This window comes from Heteronotia binoei, chromosome 1, assembly GCF_032191835.1.
Source record: "Heteronotia binoei isolate CCM8104 ecotype False Entrance Well chromosome 1, APGP_CSIRO_Hbin_v1, whole genome shotgun sequence".
NCBI lineage: Eukaryota > Metazoa > Chordata > Lepidosauria > Squamata > Gekkonidae > Heteronotia > Heteronotia binoei.
The window spans coordinates 270051878-270071842 of NC_083223.1; the positions used below are offsets into that span (position 1 = coordinate 270051878).

Sequence of the window (19965 nt, forward strand, 5' to 3'; positions counted from 1 at the left end):
AGAAAAGGGCGAGAGTGCAGGAGCACCTTCAAGACTAAGAGGATTTGTGGCAGGGCATGACTGTCAGGAGTCACGGTGAGCAGAAGAAGTAGTGAGTGGTGAGTCACGAAAGCTCAGCCCCTGCCACAAATTTTATTATTTTATTATTTATTATTCATTAAATTTTATTATACATGAGGGTGCTCTTTTCAGCTGGTTTGGAATGGTTGAATTGAGGAGCACATAAAAGAGGTCTAATCTTGTGGGTTTCCCCCCTGATAAACAGGTCCTCGGATCGCCAAACCTGATCTCATATCCCGGCTGGAAGAAGAGAAAGAGCCGTTTCTCCTGGACTGTGATGGATTGGCAGGTAGGGGGGCTTCAGAAGTCTGTCTTGGGACTGGGCGTGGCCTGCGCTTCCTTCCAAGGCCTGGAGAATTTCAGTGGCTTTGCTTGTTCTTGGGGGAATAGCGGGTGCTGAAATGGTGCCTGTAGATCTTCAACCCAGGACAAGAGGCGATTTCCTTCTGCCTCTTCTGATGGCCCTTTTGCCACGTCCAGCTCAGTGTTGTCCACTCTGGAGGGAGAGTTTTTCAGAGCAGGGTGTTGGCCAGCCCTCTTTTGCCTGCAATCCCTTGATCTAGAGATTCCAGGCCTTGATGCTGCCTCTCTGGGCCTGCAAAGCAGAAAATATGTGCTTTATGGTAGAGTTATGACTCAAAGCAACCCCAGACTGCTTTCCTGGCCCTGGGCACGGAGCAGGGTTGCATGGGATTGTGAAAGTTCTGGTCCATACAAGACGCCGATATAAAATCCGCCTCTTGCAGGAGAAGTCTTGGTTTGGTGTAGTGGTTAAGTGTGCAGACTCTTATCTGGGAGAAACGGGTTTGATTCCCCACTCCTCCACTTGCAGCTGCTGGAATGGCCTTGGGTCAGCCATAGCTATTGCAGGAGTTGGAGAGGTCTCTGAACCCCACCCACCTCACAGGGTGTTTGTTTTGGGGGACGAAGGTAAAGGTGTTTGTAGGCGTCTCTGAGACTCTGAGATTCAGAGTGAAAGGAGGGGTGTAAATCCAATATCATCATCTTCTCCTTCTTTTCTTCCTCCTCTTTCTTTCTTTCTTTCTTTCTTTCTTTCTTTCTTTCTTTCTTTCTTTCTTTCTTTCTTTCTTTCTCTCTTTCTTCCTTCCTTCCTTCCTTCCTTCCTTCCATTTGTCTCTTCTGATTAACACACGATTGCGTGTTGACTGGAACTACCCACCAGGTCTCTTCATATGTCCTTATGTTCATTACTGGTGGTCACATGCACCTCTCAGCTAGAAGCCATCCAGTGAGTCATTAACACACCATGCTGGATGATGACACGCTTCTCTCACAGGCATTGGGATGCAGACCTTTTCTTCCCTCTTGCCTGTAAGCAGCTTCAAACCCAGAACAAAGCCCTTCCTAACCTGGACACAGAATCTGAGTCCAGAGCCTGCCGCAAACTCTGTCTCCAGGTTCACTCGGACGCCACCATCACAAGACCCAACCACACCAGCCGTACCATCTCTGGTACATTGACATGTGATCTTCGAGGTTGTATATGCCAGCAAATGGCAGCGATGGCCTTCCACTCTGTTTGTCAGACAAGCAATGCAATCCCTACACAAAAGAAAGAATGGGCCGAAGAGTGGCAGCCCTTAAACAGAGAAGTGTAAAGGAGAAATTAAAAAGCACAATTGCTGAAATCAAATTTACCCACAAATTCAGAACAATGGACCCCCCAGGACTGAACAGGGATACAGGACTCTTATCTCACAAATGCTAATCTTCTACCCCTAATTATTTTTCTTTTGTTCTAATCTAGCTAATTACGGTGTGCATAGTACTTCTGCATCCTGAATTTCTTTTTTGTAATACCTCTCCAACTTCTGACAGGGATACAAAGGCTGAGAGATCTCCATTCTGATTTAAGTATGGGGGAGCGAGTCTGGACACTTTGCATTTGTGGAAATTCCAAATAATCCAACCAGGTATCCTTTTCTTTCAGCTGGAGACGTGTGGCAGTCAGCGAATGAAGAAGAACACTCACCAATGGTGAACAAAGATACACATTCAGATGCGAAAGAGAAGTTTAAATCTTTGGATGCACCAAGGAAGGAGGATGGAAAACACCCACCCAAAGGGAGGAATAATTCCAGTCTTTTAGAGAGGGATGAGTCTCTACAGCAAAAGAGATGTCAAGTAGAGAGCAGGAATGAGAGCACTGCAAAAGGAGAACATTTCACTGAAGTATCAGTTATTCCTATTCAACAAAAGATGCGCAACAGAATGAAAATATATACATGCCTGGAGTGTGGGAAAAGCTTTACTGAAAGTTCCTCTCTTACTTCTCACCAAAGAATTCACACAGGGAAAAACCCACATACATGCCTGGAATGTGGGAAAAGCTTCACTCAGAGTTCACACCTTAGTGTCCATCAGAAAATTCACACTGGAGAGAAACCCTATAAATGCCTGGATTGTGGGAAAAGCTTCAATTGCAGTTCCAATCTTACTTCCCACCGAAGAATTCACACAGGGGAAAAACCATATAAATGCCTGGAGTGTGGAAAAAGCTTCACTGACAATTCCAGTCTTACTTCCCACCGAAGAATTCACACAGGGGAAAAACCATATACATGCCTGGAGTGTGGAAAAAGCTTCACTGCAAGTTCCACTCTTACTTCTCACCAAAGAATTCACACAGGGGAGAAACCCTATAAATGCCTGGAGTGTGGGAAGAGTTTTATTTGCAGTTATACTCTTAGTTCTCACCAAAGAATTCACACAGGGGAGAAACCATATAAATGCCTGGAGTGTGGGAAAAGCTTCAGAAACAGTTTTGCTCTTACTACCCACCGAAGAATTCACACAGGAGAAAAACCGTATACATGCCTGGTTTGTGGTAAAAGCTTCAGTCAGAGTTCACAGCTTAGTGTCCATCAGAAAATTCACACTGGAGAGAAACCCTATAAATGCCTGGAGTGTGGGAAAAGCTTCAATTGCAGTTCCAATCTTACTTCCCACCGAAGAATTCACACAGGGGAAAAACCATATAAATGCCTGGAGTGTGGAAAAAGCTTCACTGACAATTCCAGTCTTACTTCCCACCGAAGAATTCACACAGGGGAAAAACCGTATATATGCCTGGAGTGTGGGAAAAGCTTCAATTGCAGTTCCAATCTTACTTCCCACCGAAGAATTCACACAGGGGAAAAACCGTATACATGCCTGGAGTGTGGAAAAAGCTTCACTGAAAGTTCCACTCTTACTTCTCACCAAAGAATTCACACAGGGGAGAAACCCTATAAATGCCTGGAGTGTGGGAAGAGTTTTAGTTGCAGTTACACTCTTAGTTCTCACCAAAGAATTCACACAGGGGAGAAACCATATAAATGCTTGGAGTGTGGGAGAAGCTTCACTCACAACTCTGCTCTTGCTTCCCACCGAAGAATTCACACAGGGGAGAAACCATATACTTGCCTGGAGTGTGGTAAAAGCTTCAGGCAGAAGTCAAACCTGACTTCCCACCAAAGGATACACACAGAAACCATATAACAGCCTAATGCAGGGGTGGCCAACGTTAGGTCTCCAGATGTTTTTTGCCTACAACTCTCATCAGCCCCAGCCAGCATGGCTGATGGCTTGGACTGATGTAGGCAAAAACATCTGGAGAGCTACCGTTGGCCACTCCTGGCCTAATGTGTGGAAAACCTTCAGGTACAGCAGAAACCTTACTTCAGGTCAAAGAATTCACACAGGGGAGAAACCATACAAATGCCAGTAATGTGGGAAAAGGTTCTGTCCAGGGGTCGTTTTGTAGAAAAATAGGTGGTGGAGCTCATCCAGGGATTGTTATGCAGCTGCAATACTGTTCAATGGACAAGGGAGTGGAACTCTTGGAAGAAGGAGGTAGAATGCTCAGAAAAGTTCAGGAGTTGTGCTTCTGTGAGCTCAGGGTTCCTTCAGAGTGCACCCCTTACTTCCCACCAATGAACATGCATGAGAGAGGATATTCATAATTTTCATTCAATTTATGAATGTTTCTGCATTGTGTTTTTTTCATAATCTCTGTAAAGTTCAGTTCTTCATCAGGAAAAGTACCAAAAGAACAGAGCTGCCTCTCAGCCTCGACAGTTCATTAGTGCTGAAGGAACAGGAGGTTTATTTCTTGTGAATTATGATCAACTGCTGTCTGAAATCTGAAAAACTTGTTTTAAAAATGTATTGCAGTTATCAAGACATGTTGTTTTCCATCTAGTATAGTTACTCTTTTGCAGAATCCGTTTTTGTGGACAATTGCATGTTTAAGTTCAAAAGTTTTATTTTTTTTTTCTCTGTCTCCTCTATCAAAAATGTTAAATGAAGGGTCTGATCAGGCTCTCTACTGGTGGCTTCCAGTTGGAAAAGGCCTTCTATTGGGTGAGCATGTCACATGTGCCGGGCTTCCCATTGTACCTCGCTTTTTGCCTACGAAGTTTAAAAGTGACTTGCCAAAATCTTAGGGAACTGTAATGCTTATCTGTTTCGCTTAGTTTGAGAATGTTATTAGACCCAATTTTTACTGTGTGCTTTTTTTTGTACTTGTATGATTTAACTTTCACCTGTTCATCAAAGTGTTGCCTAATAAAGAGGATGCTTTATTTAAAATAAAACCATGATCTCTAAGAGGTTCTCTGTTTGTTCTGCTGACACAAGGTGTGAAGTCTGAGCTTGACTATTTCATTGCACTGGCAGAGATAAGTCTCTGAGAAAGTTTGCTCTGTTAAACCCTCATGGGGTGATTCTGCTTGAATTGGAGTTCTTAGCAGGCTGGATTGAAGGGATTGGCCATTGCATGCACAGCCCATCACAGCCTGGACCCCTTGTACCTTCAGGACCGCCTCTTCCACCTCTGCTCCTCCAAGACAGGTGGGCTTCTCTGAGCAGGTCCTCCCCTGCAACTGGGCAGATTCCGCAACTGCCTGTCCTTGTGCCGTCTATGTTGTGCCCAAAGCCTGGGGGAACGGCCTGCTAGGGGAGCTCGCAAAAGCTGCCATTCACTTGGATTTCTGCAAGTGATAGGATGAAATGTTTTCAGGAACACATTTTGGTAAAGCTCTTTTCCCTCAAATTATCTGCTCATTTTTTTCTCCTTTTTTAATGTTGTAATCCCAACTTCTGTTCTATTGTTTCCTGGATGTCCCATTCCCGTTGATGTAAATTGCCTAACGCTGGGTAGTCCTCCATAGTCTCAGATAAAAAGACAAACCACAAAATTCCACGGAGATAGATCAAGATGGGTAGCCTTGTTTGTCTCTCTGCAGCAGTAGAAAAGAGTCCAACACTGGCAAAATTTGTGGCAGGTGAGGAGTTTTTGTCTCTGAAGAAGTGAGCAGAGACTCATCTGCACATTTAATCAGTATTCACACCCTCATCCCGATTATAGGTAAAAAGATCGGAAAGTACGGTTCTCCAACCAGTTACCTACCCACCAAACTGTCCTAGAGTTTAGTCCACAGTCCTCTAGTTTACCCATCAGAACACCACGGGGAATCCTGTGAAAAGCTTTCCTGAAATCTGGTTCTGTAGAAGAGCTGTCATTCCAGGAGACCTCCAGGGCTCACCTGGAGGCTGGCATCCCTGTCAGGCAACCCGCCCCCCTCAATTACCAGAGCTTTATTATATTCATCCCTTTGAAATAGGCCGGAGCCATTGCTGAGAGATATCGTAATTTATTTCACCTATTCTCCCTTTTCTCAGAGGCTGTTCTTGCATTTTCCCTGCTCGTTCCCTTGAAGGGCCGAAATCGTCTCTAAGCGGGGATTCGTTGGGAGGCTTTTTTGTGTGGCATTATTCACCACTGTGGTGTGATGTTTCCTGTTCTTGAGGGGGGGGGGGAATTCCTGACACAGTGAGGGGAGGAACTGGGGGGGAATCAGTGCCATTTTATACCTGATTACCTCCCTACCACCACCTTTCCTTTTTCCTTTTACAAAATGAGCCTTGACTTAGAGGGTGAGAGAGAGATGGAGTCCTAGAGAGGCACATGGTGTGGGTTACACTGGAAGCGGGCAGCCATTTTGACTTCTATGTATTGCAAAAAAACCCCACACCTCTCAATCACATGCAGGCTTCTACTTCAGTAGGTGGGAAGGAACCTGGTGAGCTCCAAGAGGCTTTGGAGGGGAGAATTGTGGGTTGGGGGCTGCACTGCATGCCCCAAAGTGAGAGAAAGGAGGGGGGACACCCCCTCTACTCCAGCGAGGACCACTTGTCCCCATTGTGCAGAGTCAGGTGGTTCCTGTAGTGGACTGGAGTGCAGGATCCAAATCCGCACCTTGGGAAGTCGAAGGAAGTTCAAGTGGCTTCCAGAGGCCCATTTTGGAAGGAGTGTGGAGTTGACAGCCCCACAGCTAGCAACCTTTTGCTCAGGGTGCCCAAGGGGGTCTGCTCTTACATCACTGTGTGGAGCTGTCACACCATGCTTATACTTAGAAATAACCAAACATAAATAATAAATACAAGTGGTGTATTGCATAAAATGTTTCAGGGTTATTACAAATAAAAGTGGTTTATTGCATAATAATATTTCAGATTTGTTATAGTTTATTACAGTAGTAGTCAACTCCAAAGTAAGGTCTGGACCACCATATATCACAGGGCTGGCCAAATTTGGCTCAGGAGCCACTTATGGCTCTTTCACACATATTGTGTGGCTCTCAAAGCCGGCACTTCCCCATTGGACTACTTGGAGAAGGCATTTCTCTCTTTAAAACACCTCCCCAAGCCAACCAAGCTAGCAGCGTAGAGAATGCATTTAAAGTTGCTTTCTTTGCATTTCTCCCTTCCCCCAAATCTATTTGCCTTCCGTCCGCCCTTCTCTCCCTCCCTCCCTGTGGCTCTCAAATATCTGACATTCATGTCTTGTGGCTCTCAAGCATAGGATGTTTATTGCATGTGGCTCTTATGTTAGACATCCCTGATATATCATATGCCCCCACATTCAAGGGATTCTCTCCTTCTAGGGAGCATGTGCTGGGTCCTTGTTCAAAGAGCAGTTCTCGGGCCTGTTGCTCAAAAACCAAGTGCCCCCAGGACAATCACACAGGCAGAAACAGAACATTACTATGCTCTGACACCTTTAAGACCAACAAAGTATTATTCAAAGTAGAAACTTTTGTGTGCAAAGAGACTTCCTCAGAAACAAACAATCAAATAAAATATCCTCAAGTCCTGCTTATAAGGAAAAGAGAGGCAGGGGGCAGCTGTTACTGAATGGACATGCAGAGCCAAGATGCATTGAGCTGAAACAGGCCTGTAAGATCAATGAATGGCAGCAAATTAGCACATAAATGCAACAAGTAACAGGATGTGAGAATGAAGCCAGGATCCTGCAGAATCCCCAACCCGAATGAAAGTCATCCCAGGCCCAGGGTACATGTGATAACAGACTCTCAGCATGTACACTCTTCTTCACATGCATTGAAATAGATTTCCTCAAATATTACATTTCATTGCTAAATGAGGATTAACACACTTCAGAAATGCTTCCTTCTTTATACCAAACTGAGTTGCTTGAATTTGAATTTATTCACAAGCACATTGACAACACATGGCTACTTTGCATCCTGACTTCTTTCTTTGAAATAGCAAAGATTCCTGTTAAAATTCTGTCTGAAAAGACAGGCTTTGACAGTTGAAACCTCAGACCCCCAAAACCAAGACAAATCAATCACTGGACATACCAAGATATGTTTGCTCACCTGTTCATTTTCAACATTGTATATGCTGTTAAATGCCAACAATTCCTATCTGATGATGAAAAGAAGAAAAAGAAGTAGAGAAAATTGGACATCCTGCCCTATACTCTGAATTTCAGAGCTGCTCACAATCTCCTTTATCTTACTCCCCCACAACAGAGGCCTGAGAACAAAATAAGCAATTGATCTGGCAAATGGTTAGTTTTATGGCTCTGAACGTGTCAACAAATGCTAATTTCAGGGAGACATGATCTGCAGCTGGAATTGGGAATCTCAAATGTCAGTAAACTAGAGTTAACACCAGAGTTTAAACACTGCCTGACTTTAGTCTGCATTGAAAACACACACCTAAAGGAAAACTGCTGAAAAGACTGTGTGAGGGGGCCTGTAAAAAATGCAAGTAGGCCCCAGCCCCTCTAGCCCCTGGAGAGCTATGGTGCTGGGCTCAGAGCACTGTTCCCTCTAAGCTGAGTTAGTGTGAGCTAGCTCAGTTCTTTAGCCTCCAGCTCACACTTTTCTCTCTGAGCATGCGATAAACCACCCCTGAGCAAGCTAATTGGAGCAGCAGTTCACAACTTTAATGCCAGTAGCTCACGAACAAGGATTTTCCCTCTCAAGACTCCACAGCGTAGAGGGAACCCTGGTTGAGAGTGAGATGTGGAGGGAAGAGAAAGAGGGAGCAGATCAAGGGGGGGAAGAAATGGGAGTCTGAGGGGGGTAACAGGGGGAGGCTGCAGGAAAGGCTGAGAGAGCTGGGGAGGGGGTGGTGATGGGTGCAAAGGGACCATGTTGTTGGACTCCCAGAAGTCCCACACTGTGGAACACAAACTGAAGAGTACAAGGGTTGAGGGAGGAAATCTTCCTCCTCAGTATCCAGGCCGTGCCCTTCTGTTTTAGGGAAATGGAGGCAGGAGGGTCCCCTCTCCTCCCCACAAGCGATTTGCTTGGGGTCCGATGCTCTGGGGGATGTATTTTTCTTGCTTCCACACAGCCCCTGTGCAGCTCTTGGTCCCCTGCCGGGGTTTCTGCTGGCTTTTCTGCCATCTTGCCCAAACCAGGTTTGAGGTGAAGATGAATTCTACAAGCAAGGCAAGATGGCTGCCATTTCAATCTCCCCCAGCCCCACCCAAACAGTAGCTGTTTTCCTTCCCCAAGGAAGGAGTGGGAGTGTCTGTTTTTTTTTAGATTTTGGCAGATGACTAGGGTATAGTGATAGACACCACACGACTATCAGGCTATTCCAGTATATTAATATAGAATTTGTAGAACACTGGGACAGCCCATGTGGTAACCCAGACTCCCTCTAACCTGTGGAGTCTTGAGAGCAAAAATTCTACTTGGTGAGCCACTGAAAATAAAGTTGTGAGCTACTGCATAAATTACTTTCCTCTGAGGGCATTTTTCCGGAGCTAAGGCAAAAATGTGTGAACTGTAGGCTAAAAACTGTGAGCTGGGTCACCCTAACTCAGAGAGAACACTGGCACAGGTAACTGTTTTATGGAGGGCATTGTGGGGAGCTTGGAGCAGGGGAAATGGAGGGAAACCTTCCCCTCTGGGCCCGAGACTAAAGATGATGGAACAGACAGGACACATTCGCGCTTTTTCCTTCTGACTTTTTCGAGGCAAGGGTTCAAGCTTCCCTTGGGACTGGAGGAGGAACATTTTTTGGGGGAGGCCTCCCTCTGCTCAAATCTCCCCACCCAGGCAGAGAGTGCAAAAACTTTCCCCCTGCAGAGCTAGTTTTCTGAGTGCAGGGAGAATTCAGATCTGAGCTGGAGTCTCTCGTCTGCCGCCTTGAATCAGACACTCCATCCCATCTCCTTGTTACTGCCCCTATATGCCTTGTTCATATGCACGCTTTGTGGAGGGCATAACCAGGCTGCACTGCAGCGCAAGCAAAATAAAAACATCAGAGAAGCCATGTTGGATCAGGCCAATGGCCCATCAAGTCCAACACTCTGTCACACCAGAAAACCAGGTGCCATTGGGAGGTCCTCTAGTGGGGCCAGGACAATAGAAGCCCTCCTACTCTTGCCCCCCTGCCCAGGCACCAAGAAAACAGAGCATCACTGCCCCAGCCAGAGACTTCCATCCTATGCCCCGTGGCTAATAGCCACTGAAGGACCCCTGCTCCAAATGTTTATTCCATTCCCTCTTGAAGCTGTCTATGCTTGCAGCCACCACCACCTCCTGCAGCAGTGAATTCCATGCGTTAATCACTCTTTGGAACCCTCAATAACAATGGGCATGGGATCGGATCACTCTGGACACCCTGTGGCAGGCTTAGCACACAAAATGGAGTCTGGCCTCACTTTGGTCCAGCTGGCCTATCCTTCAGACACACTGTGCCCTCCAGGTTCAGCACATAAATGCCTTTAGCAATGCAGATAAGGATGCCTCTCCCTTGTATCCGACTAAGGCATGGTCCCCAGGCTGGGGAGAAAGCCAAGCACCCAGCTACATTAGGTCTCCTCTCAGCCTCCAGCAAATGCAAAGAATCTCCAGCCTCCAGCAAATGCAAGAAAAGTAGGAAAGTCTTTTTCACTTGGATTTGTCTTCTCAAATCTTTTTGTCTTCTGTTAATAACACCTCCGGGTGCATCTGTATCAATGTTTCCTGACAACACCCTGTTTCTGAGTCCCAACTCTCCTGGCTCCACCTCAAATGTTAATTGCTCTCTTGCTTTCCTTTGAATAGTCTAATCACCCTGCCTAGTTTGAATTCTTCTCCATCCCCTTTCTAGAAATGGGCTATCAGCACCTAGTGGTTACACCCACCCCAATCCCCCTGGCTTCCTGAGCCCCTTTGTCTCTCTCAGAAGCACCCATCTGCTCCTCTTTGCATACTTTATCTCCTAACTTCCTCATCCAATCATACATTGTTCTAAGGGACATCCTGACTGCTTGTGCCTCGGGATACGTTTCAGTCTACTTAAGGAGGGTCTCTGGGCCTGCTCAGGGTGTTCAGTCTTGGAGCCTTCAGACTCACACCCCTGAACTCTGCTTGGGAACCTTCCTCAGAAGAACTCTGGTCGTTCTGCTGCCTCCTCTTTGGACTTCTGCTCACTGCACAGGTAGCTATGAAAGCCTTTTCACCCCCACGAATATTACCCCTTTCCGCTCTGCTAGAGATCTGTTTTTCTGGTGTTCTTCTCTGTGCGCTAGACTAATTCAGTGGATGTATGTATTTTTATTATTTTATGGTTTAAAACTGGAATTTGTAATTATTTTTATACAACAATTGCAAATAATAATAATATTACTCCATACATGTATGGATAATACATAAATAGAAATTAACAAACATTTAAACATGGTACCACAGATTATCTAAAATTTGAAATGGAGTAAAGTTAGTAAATATAAGCCAATACTGTTCCAGTTTTATGCATTGCTCCATGTCTAGTAGAAGGAAGAAGTCAGATATTTCTTTGGAATTGTATATTTTTCTTATTGTTTACATAGAAAGAAAAGGAGAACCATTTTTCTAGAAAGCTTTTTTTTTCTTTGTAGGAACCTCTGCTATATAAATTTGTGGAGCTAATTAATCCACAGCTGCAACTGCCCACCCCTCAGTCCACCACTGTTGAATTGTTGGCCCAGTCTTTTCCTTCCAATGTTTAGCTACAAGAATCTTTGCAACGATAAGTAATAATGACGCCAATTCGCTGTTAGGCTGTGAATTTTTAAAGCTGGCCAGATATTCAGTGGGATTGATTCTGGTGTAGGAGGAATTGTACCATTCAAAATTTTGTTTATAATGCTAGCCACTGATGGCCAGAATAACGTCACCCTGGGACATCTCCACCAGCCGTGCCTGAAAGTACCTGGGAGTTGACATCCTTCCCAACAATTGGGGCTCTGTTTGGATTTAGATCAGCATAGTTTCTGGGGAGTTGAATACCATCTGGCGTTTATTTTAAAGTTTTGAAGTTTAATTTTTAAAGAATAAGTTTTCTATAAAGCCAGAGTAATTTCCACTGATCTTCTTCCAAATTCATTTCAAAAGTCCTGGTTATTATTGTATTTTGAAGACAATTCTCTCTCTATTACCATTTCATGTGGCTTTTTTGAAAGATCTCTCTCTCTCTCTGAAATTATTACTGATGTGCTCATAGTGGAATCTCAGTCCTAAATAGCTCTACTAGTAGACCTAAATAGCTGGGTCTACTGATACTAATTCTCCCCCCCTCCAGGAAAAAAGAGGAGTCCCCCCCCCAGCATTTCTTGTTACCCTATTAGGGCTCTCCCGCCTCATTCCCAGAATATTCTCCTAAGAAATCTGGTGGGGGGAGGGTAGGCAGGAGGGTGTTGCTGCCCCCAGAGAGGAGGAGGGAGGGGTGCGGCTTCAGGCAGGAAAGGGGTTGGCAGAGTTTGAAGGAAAAATGTTTGCAGGGGAGGAGAGGGTTGGATGAATAAGGCCCCCTGTGTGATTTCTTTCTTTCTTTCTTTCTTTCTTTCTTTCTTTCTTTCTTTCTTTCTTTCTTTCTTTCTTTCTTTCTTTCTTTCTTTCTTTCTTTCTTTCTTTCTTTCTTTCTTTCATTTATACCCCGCCCTCCCCAGTCAGTCAGTCAGGTAGATCTGTTCCAAAGTTTTTACTGATGTCTGTAGGAGCTGTACTCCCCAGGCAAGCCCAAAGTACAGAATAAAGAGAAATACATTTTGTACCTATCACCGGCCGCAAGTCCGTCCCCTGTCATCTCATTGGATGAGAGAGCAAGGTTTCAAACAGGGGTGGCCAAACCGTGGCTCGGGAGCCACACGTGGCTCTTTCACGAATATTGTGTTGCTCTTGAAGCCCCCACACCCTAACCCATTGGCTGGCTTGGAGAAGGCATCTCTCTCTTTGAATCACTTCTCCGAGCCAAGCCAGACAGCGGCTTGGAGACTGCATTTGAAGTTGCTTTCTTTCCACCTCCCAGCCTCCCCCCATCTGTTTGCTGCCTTCCTTCCTTCCTGTCTCAAACACCTGACATTCACATCTTGTGGCTCTCAGACATCTGACATTTATTCTATGTGGCTCTTACATTAAGCAAGTTTGGCCGCCCCGGTTTACAATTTCCAGGCCGCCCACTACGCATTAGCTCCTTAACATAACCCCACCCTCAACATAACATTGTATGACCATGTAAATGAAGCAATTACTTATGCTGGACGTGCAAACGCAGATTCATAAATCCATTAAGCATGCTCAGTAGGTGTCCACTGCCTGTAAGTCTTCATGTGTACTCTACTTTTCTGTCTGCCAACTCCCCTGGTCCCTTTTCTGTAATCTTGGAGGCATAAATTTTGCCTAATAATGTCGCCATTTCTTTGGACATCTTCTCCTTTGTTAAAATACCTCTTTTTACCAATTCACTGCTGGCTGGGTATTAACCCTTTCCATTCACTAGTCTCACTTCAGCTCAGATTTCTAATCCAGGTGTGGCCAAACTTGCTTAACGTCAGAGCCACAAAGAATAAACGTCAGATATCTGAGAGCCCACAAGACATGAACATTAGATGTTTGAGAGCCGCAAGACAGGAAGGAAGGGAAATAGATTGGGGGGAGGTAGAGGTGAAAATAAAGCAACTTTAACTTTAAATGCATTCTCCAGGCCACCGGCTGGCTTGTCTTGGAGAAGTGATGTAAAGAGACAGATGCCTTCTTGTGGAGAAACGCCATCTGAGAGTGTTGGTGCTTCATCCAAAAAGGCAGGGATCAGTAAATCCATTCAGCAGGCTTTGTAGCCTTCCCCTCACTCCCCCCCTCCCTTCCAGAACCAAACCAACAACGCTAGGGGGAAAGTCTCCTAGAGAGGCAGGAAGGGCTGTTGTTCTTGCCATGTGCTAGGCAGGAAGAGAGTTTCTCAGTTTGCAGCCAGCGCTCGAGCAAGCATGTGGTGAGCAATGGAGGTTCCTGCCTGGGGGGCCCCCAGGCAGGCAGACAAAGTAAGTCATTCTCTTAGGCAGATCAAGTATAGACCAGGGACAATACGATGCGTTTAAAAACCACCTTTATTTTGCTATGCTGTTTGCTGTGCTTTGCTGTGCGGTGCTAACTTTTTAAATGCAACTGTTTTTGTTTTGTGTTTTTCTTTTCCTATATTTTTCTCTTTTAAATAAATGTTTTTTCTGTTTTAAATGCTGGCAGTTCATCTCTGTACCACATAGATCCCCAGACCGCTTTAGACCACGCTGTTTTATAAAGGGGGCCCCGGGGAAGGGGGAAGGCATGCAGTTGGATAAGGTGCCAATCCTCCAGGGGTGCCCCAAAGAAGCGCTGAGGTCTCTGTGAAACCCAAGTGCAGGGTGGCAGAGGACCTGGAGGCCTGGCCTCACAGCTGGAGAGGGGGATTGGGAGTCCTGTTCCTCTCAATCTGAACCCCGGGACTGAGCAGGTGGTGGCAGCGCGCCCAAGGGGCAGGAGGAGACATAGCTCCCTCCAGGAGTTGGCGACTCCATAGGGAGCTGACGGGACCGGGTCTGAAGGCAGAATCGGGCCGGTTCCCGTCACACTTCTCCAAGCCAGCTGGGGGCTTTGAGAGCCATACAATATGTGCGAAAGAACCACATGTGGCTCCCGAGCTACAGTTCGGCCACCCCTGTTCTAATCCATTTCCCTCACCCAGATAGAATGGCTGGTTGAGGGGAGAGATGTGGGGCTAAAAGCTCCTGAGTCTTGATAGATCAAATCAAGGATCTTGAACTGTGCTCTGAATCCAGCCTGGAGAGAGGTTGACTCCAGGGACTGGCACAGGAAATGTGTGTGGAGCAAAAATGGATTCCCAGTGTTTGTCTTTCTCGCCCTCCCAGGTCAGTGGAAAGACACCCTTGAGGCCTCTTCCACCATCTCCTCTGTGTGCTGAAGGGAAAAGGGCCGCCATGCAGCCAGCTCAGGTATGGGGGGGGGAGGCAGGATCTCTGGGGAGACGTGGGGCAGGCAGTAGGGATGCTTCTGTGTTCAGAGGATCGGGGTCCTTCCCGTTGATTCTCGTGTTCTCTACTGGAAAGGCAGAAAAACGGTCACCCCCCTGTCTAGGGTGGTTTCTGTAGACAAGCAGGACAATTGGAACATTCCTTTCGATTGGGTCCAAATCCAAATGCCTTCATAGCAATATTGAATTTTCCCATCGAAAAGTATTTGGTCCGTTATCATACGGCCATCTTTGGCCTCTTCTCCTCAATACTGGTAGCCCCCTGTGGCTGAGGACACCCCTCTGGTTCCAAAATTCTCCCTGGAGGGCTGGAGGTGGGGAGAGATGTCCCTTTGGGGCTCTTCTTACTACCCTCTTTCTGCTGCTCTTCGACTATGAATTGGTCTCTGTGTTTTTGGATCCCCGCCCCCCCAGACCAACTTTCCAGTGAGGTAACAAAATACTTTCTTCTTTTTCTTGCAGGCAGGGGTGTCCTTCGAAGAGGTGGCCGTGATTTTCACCCCGGGGGAGTGGAGCCTGCTGCGCCCAGCCCAGAGAGCTCTGTACAAGGAAGTCATGCTGGAGAATTTTGGGAACGTGGCCTCTCTCAGTAAGTATCCTTTTCTCCTTGCTGTGAGGAGTGACTGTGAGGTGTTCCTTAGGGAGGAAGGAGGTGGTCAGGCTGCCTGCCCTGGTCCCATTGGTGGTCTCTGCTCCCCTCCGCTCTCCTCCCTCTGGTGTGGGGAGGGCTCTGTGCTCTCCTTGCAGAGAGGGAGCCCCTGCCTGGCACTTCTGGGCCTGAGCCCCCTGAGAGGGCATCGGAAGAGGTGCCAAGGGAGGCCTGGTCTGGAGATGGTGGGAGGCTCTAAGTAGGGGCTTCCCTCCAGTCTGGGCTGAGACGTGGCTGCTGTCTCTGCTGTCATTTCAGTTCTCAGCTGGCCTCTCCATCTCAGCTTGGCATGGAACAGCTTGGCATGACTGCCAGTGTTATGCCAGCACCCCTCTCATCACCTAGCGCCTCAGACTGCCCCAGAAAATAGCAAAAAATTTTCGCTTAAAGCCTTCCCTCCACAAAAGCTTATACCCAGAATAAAACTTTGTTGGTCTTAAAAGTGTCCAAATAGATACCTGTTTTGACTGCCAGCTGCCAACTTTCTTTCTTGTCTTCCTTTCTCTTAATGTTGAATAAAAATCAGCCCTTTTTAAAGAATCAACTCACTGTTTTGTGGGGAAATGCTGCACCCACCTGCAGTCTGTGTGTACAGAGGCTGAGTTCCCAAGAGACCCAGAGTTGGGAATACATGAGTGCCTGGCCCCATATCCATGCTCCTACAGAGTCTCAGTATGAGGAAAGAGGGATGAGTCTTGACCCCATACGATACCCCTCTTTGCCGCTCCCATTGCTTGCCTGTGTGTGTTTCTGGAGGGACAGTCAGTCCGGCTCAGAGTGAGATCCAGATGGGCAGCCGTGTTAGTCTGTCTGCAGCAGCAGAAAAGGGCGAGAGTGCAGGAGCACCTTCAAGACTAAGAGGATTTGTGGCAGGGCATGACCGTCAAGAGTCACGGTGAGCAGAAGAAGTAGTGAGTGGTGAGTCACGAAAGCTCAGCCCCTGCCACAAATTTTATTATTTTAATATTTATTATTCATTAAATTTTATTATTCATTAGGGTGCTCTTTTCAGCTGGTTTGGAATGGTTGAATTGATGAGCACACAAAAGAGGTCTAATTTTGTGGGTTTCCCCCCTGATAAACAGGTCCTCCGATTGCCAAACCTGAGCTCATATCCTGGCTAGAAGAAGACAAAGAGCTGTTTCTCTTGTACTGTGATGGATTGGAAGGTAGGGGGTCTTCAGAAGTCTGTCTTGGGACTGGGTGTGGCCTGCGCTTCCTTCCAAGGGCTGGAGAATTTCTGTGGTTTGCTTGTTCTTGCAGTTTGCCCTGCAAAGGGCTTGGGGGAATAGCTGATGCTGAAATGGTGCCTATAGATCTTCAATGCAGGACAAGAGGTGGTTTCCTTCTGCCTCCTCTGATGGCCCTTTTGCCACGTCCAGCTCAGTGTTGTCCACTCTGGAGGGAGAGTTTTTCAGAGCAGGGTGCTGGCCAGCCCTCTTTTGCCTGCAATCCCTTGATCTAGAGATTCCAGGCCTTGATGCTGGCTCTCTGGGCTTGCAAAGCAGAAAATATGTGCTTTATGGTAGAGTTATGACTCAAAGCAACCCCAGATTGCTGTCCTGGCCGTGGGCATGGAGCAGGGTTGCACGTGATTGTGAAAGTTCTGGTGCCTACAAGACGCCGATATAAAATCCAGCCTCTTGCAGGGGAAGTCTTGGTTTGGTGTAGTGGTTAAGTGTGCGGACTTTTATCTGGGAGAACCGGGTTTGATTCCCCACTCCTACACTTGCAGCTGCTGGAATGGCCTTGGGTTAGCCATAGCTGTGGCAGAGCTGTCCTTGAAAGGGTAGCTGCTGTGAGAGCTCTCTCATCCCCAGCCACCTCTGTCTGTTGTCAGGGGAGGAAGATAAAGGAGATTGTAGGCTTCTCAGAGACTCTGAGATTCAGAGTGAAGGGAGGGGTATAAATCCAATATCTTCTTTCTTTCTTTCTTTCTTTCTTTCTTTCTTTCTTTCTTTCTTTCTTTCTTTCTTTCTTTCTTTCTTTCTTTCTTTCTTTCTTTCTTTCTTTCTTTCTTTCTTTCTTTCGATTTGTCTCTTCTGATTAATACACGATTGCATGTTGACTGGAACTACCCACCAGGTCTCTTCATATGTCCTTATATTCATTACTGGTGGTCACATGCACCTCTCAGCTAAAAGCCATCCAGTGAGTCATTAACACACCATGCTGGATGATGACACGCTTCTCTCACAGGCATTGGGATGCAGACCTTTTCTTCCCTCTTGCCTGTAAACAGCTTCAAACCCAGAACAAAGCCCTTCCTAACCTGGACACAGAATCTGAGTCCAGAGCCTGCCGCAAACTCTGTCTCCAAGTTCACTCGGACACCCCCATCACAAGACCCAACCACACCAGCCCTACCATCTCTGGTACATTCACATGTGATCTCCGGAGGTTGTATATGCCAGCAAATGGCAGCGATGGCCTTCCACTCTGTTTGTCAGACAAGCAATCCAATCCCTACAGAAAAGAACGAATGGGCCGAAGAGTGGCAGCCCTTAAACAGAGAAGTGTAAAGGAGAAATTCAAAAGCACAATTGCTGAAATCAAATTTATCCACAAATTCAGAACAATGGACTCCCCCAGGACTGAACAGGGATACAGGACTCTTATCTCACAAATGCTAATTTTCTGCCCCTAATTATTTCTCTTTTGTTGTGATCTAGCTAATTAGGTGTGCATGGTACTTCTGCATCCTGAATTTCTTTTTTGTAATACCTCTCCCACTTCTGACAGGGATACAAAGGCTGAGAGATCTCCATTCTGATTTAAGTATGGGGGAGCGAGTCTGGACACTTTGTATTTGTGGCAAGTGCCAAATCATCCAACCAGGTATCCTTTTCTTTCAGCAGGAGACGTGTGGCAGTCAGCGAATGAAGAAGAACACTCACCAGTGGTGAACAAGGATACACATTCAGATGCGAAAGAGAAGTTTGAATCTTTGGATGCACCAAGGAAGTACGATGGAAAACACCCACCCAAAGGGAGGAACAATTCCAGTCTTTTAGGGAGGGATGAGTCTCTACAGCAAAAGAGATGTCAAGTAGAGAGCAGGAATGAGAGCACTGTAAGAGGAGAACATTTCACTGAAGTATCAGTTATTCCTGTTCAACAAAACATGTGCAACAGAATGAAAATATATAAATGCCTGGAGTGTGGAAAAAGCTTCAGTGACATTTCCCCTCTTACTTCCCACCGAAGAATTCACACATGGGAAAAACCATATACATGCCTGGAGTGTGGGAAAAGCTTCAGTCGCAGTTCCACTCTTGCTTCCCATGAAAGAATTCACACAGGGGAAAAACCGTATAAATGCCTGGAGTGTGGGAAAAGCTTCAATCGCAGTTCTAACCTTAGTGTCCATCAAAAAATTCACACAGGGGAAAAACCTTATACATGCCTGGATTGTGGTAAAAGCTTCAGTCAGAGTTCACAGCTTAGTGTCCATCAGAAAATTCACACTGGAGAGAAACCCTATAAATGTCTGGAGTGTGGGAAAAGCTTTAGTAATAGTTTTGCTCTTACTACCCATGGAAGAATTCACACAGGGGAGAAACCGTATACATGCCTGGAGTGTGGGAAAAGCTTTACTGAAAGTTCCTCTCTTACTTCTCACCAAAGAATTCACACAGGGGAAAAACCATATACATGCCTGGAGTGTCGGAAAAGCTTCACTCAGAGTTCACACCTTAGTGTCCATCAGAAAATTCACACTGGAGAGAAACCCTATAAATGCCTGGAGTGTGGGAAAAGCTTCAGTCGCAGTTCCGCTCTTACTTCCCACCGAAGAATTCACACAGGGGAGAAACCGTATACTTGCCTGGAATGTGGGAAAAGCTTCAAGGACAGTTCCAGTCTTACTTCCCACCGAAGAATTCACACGGGGGAAAAACCGTATACATGCTTGGAGTGTGGAAAAAGCTTCAATCGCAGTTCACACCTTAGTGTCCATCAGAAAATTCACACTGGAGAGAAACCCTATAAATGCCTGGAGTGTGGGAAAAGCTTCAGTCAGAGTTCTGCTCTTACTACACACCAAAGAATTCACACAGGGGAGAAACCGTATCCATGCCTGGAGTGTGGGAAAAGCTTCACTGACAGTTCCAGCCTTACTTCTCACCGAAGAATTCACACAGGGGAGAAACCATATATGTGCCTGGAGTGTGGTAAAAGCTTCAGGCAGAAGTCAAAACTGACTTCCCACCAAAGGATACACACAGAAACCATATAACAGCCTAATGCAGGGGTGGCCAACGGTTGCTCTCCAGATGTTTTTTGCCTACAACTCCTATCAGCCCCAGCCAGCATGGCTGATGGCTTGGATTGATGGAAGTTGTAGGCAAAAAACATCTGGAGAGCTACCGTTGGCCACTCCTGCCCTAATGTGGGGAAAACCTTCAGGTACAGCAGAAACCTTACTTCAGATCAAAGAATTCACACAGGGGAGAAACCATACAAATGCCTGTAATGTAGGAAAAGGTTCCGTCCAGGGGTTGCTTTGTAGAAAAACAGATGGTGGAGGTCATCCAGGGATTGTTATGTAGCTGCAATACTATTCAATGGACAAGGAGGTGGAACTCTTGGAAGGAGGAGGTGGAATGCTCAGAAAAGTTCAGGAGTTGTGCTCCTGTGAGCTCAGAGTTCCATCA

At 46.3% G+C, this 19965-nt stretch overlaps 1 protein-coding gene and 1 long non-coding RNA gene across 2 annotated transcripts in view; both read left to right on the top strand.

Annotated features, from left to right (window-relative positions):
• The window catches only part of LOC132584084 (uncharacterized), a 165463-nt gene extending 145916 nt beyond the window's left edge, over window positions 1-19547 (top strand). Inside the window, 2 exon segments of the mRNA XM_060255881.1 lie at window positions 2340-3550; window positions 18529-19547. Of these exon segments, the coding sequence (XP_060111864.1) occupies window positions 2340-3550; window positions 18529-19547 (2230 nt within the window).
• On the top strand, window positions 14551-16468 carry LOC132584173 (uncharacterized). The gene is made up of 3 exons (XR_009556239.1): window positions 14551-14623; window positions 15124-15250; window positions 16396-16468. It is a non-coding gene; the product is annotated as an uncharacterized LOC132584173 (long non-coding RNA).
• Window positions 19548-19965: the final 418 nt, after the last annotated feature.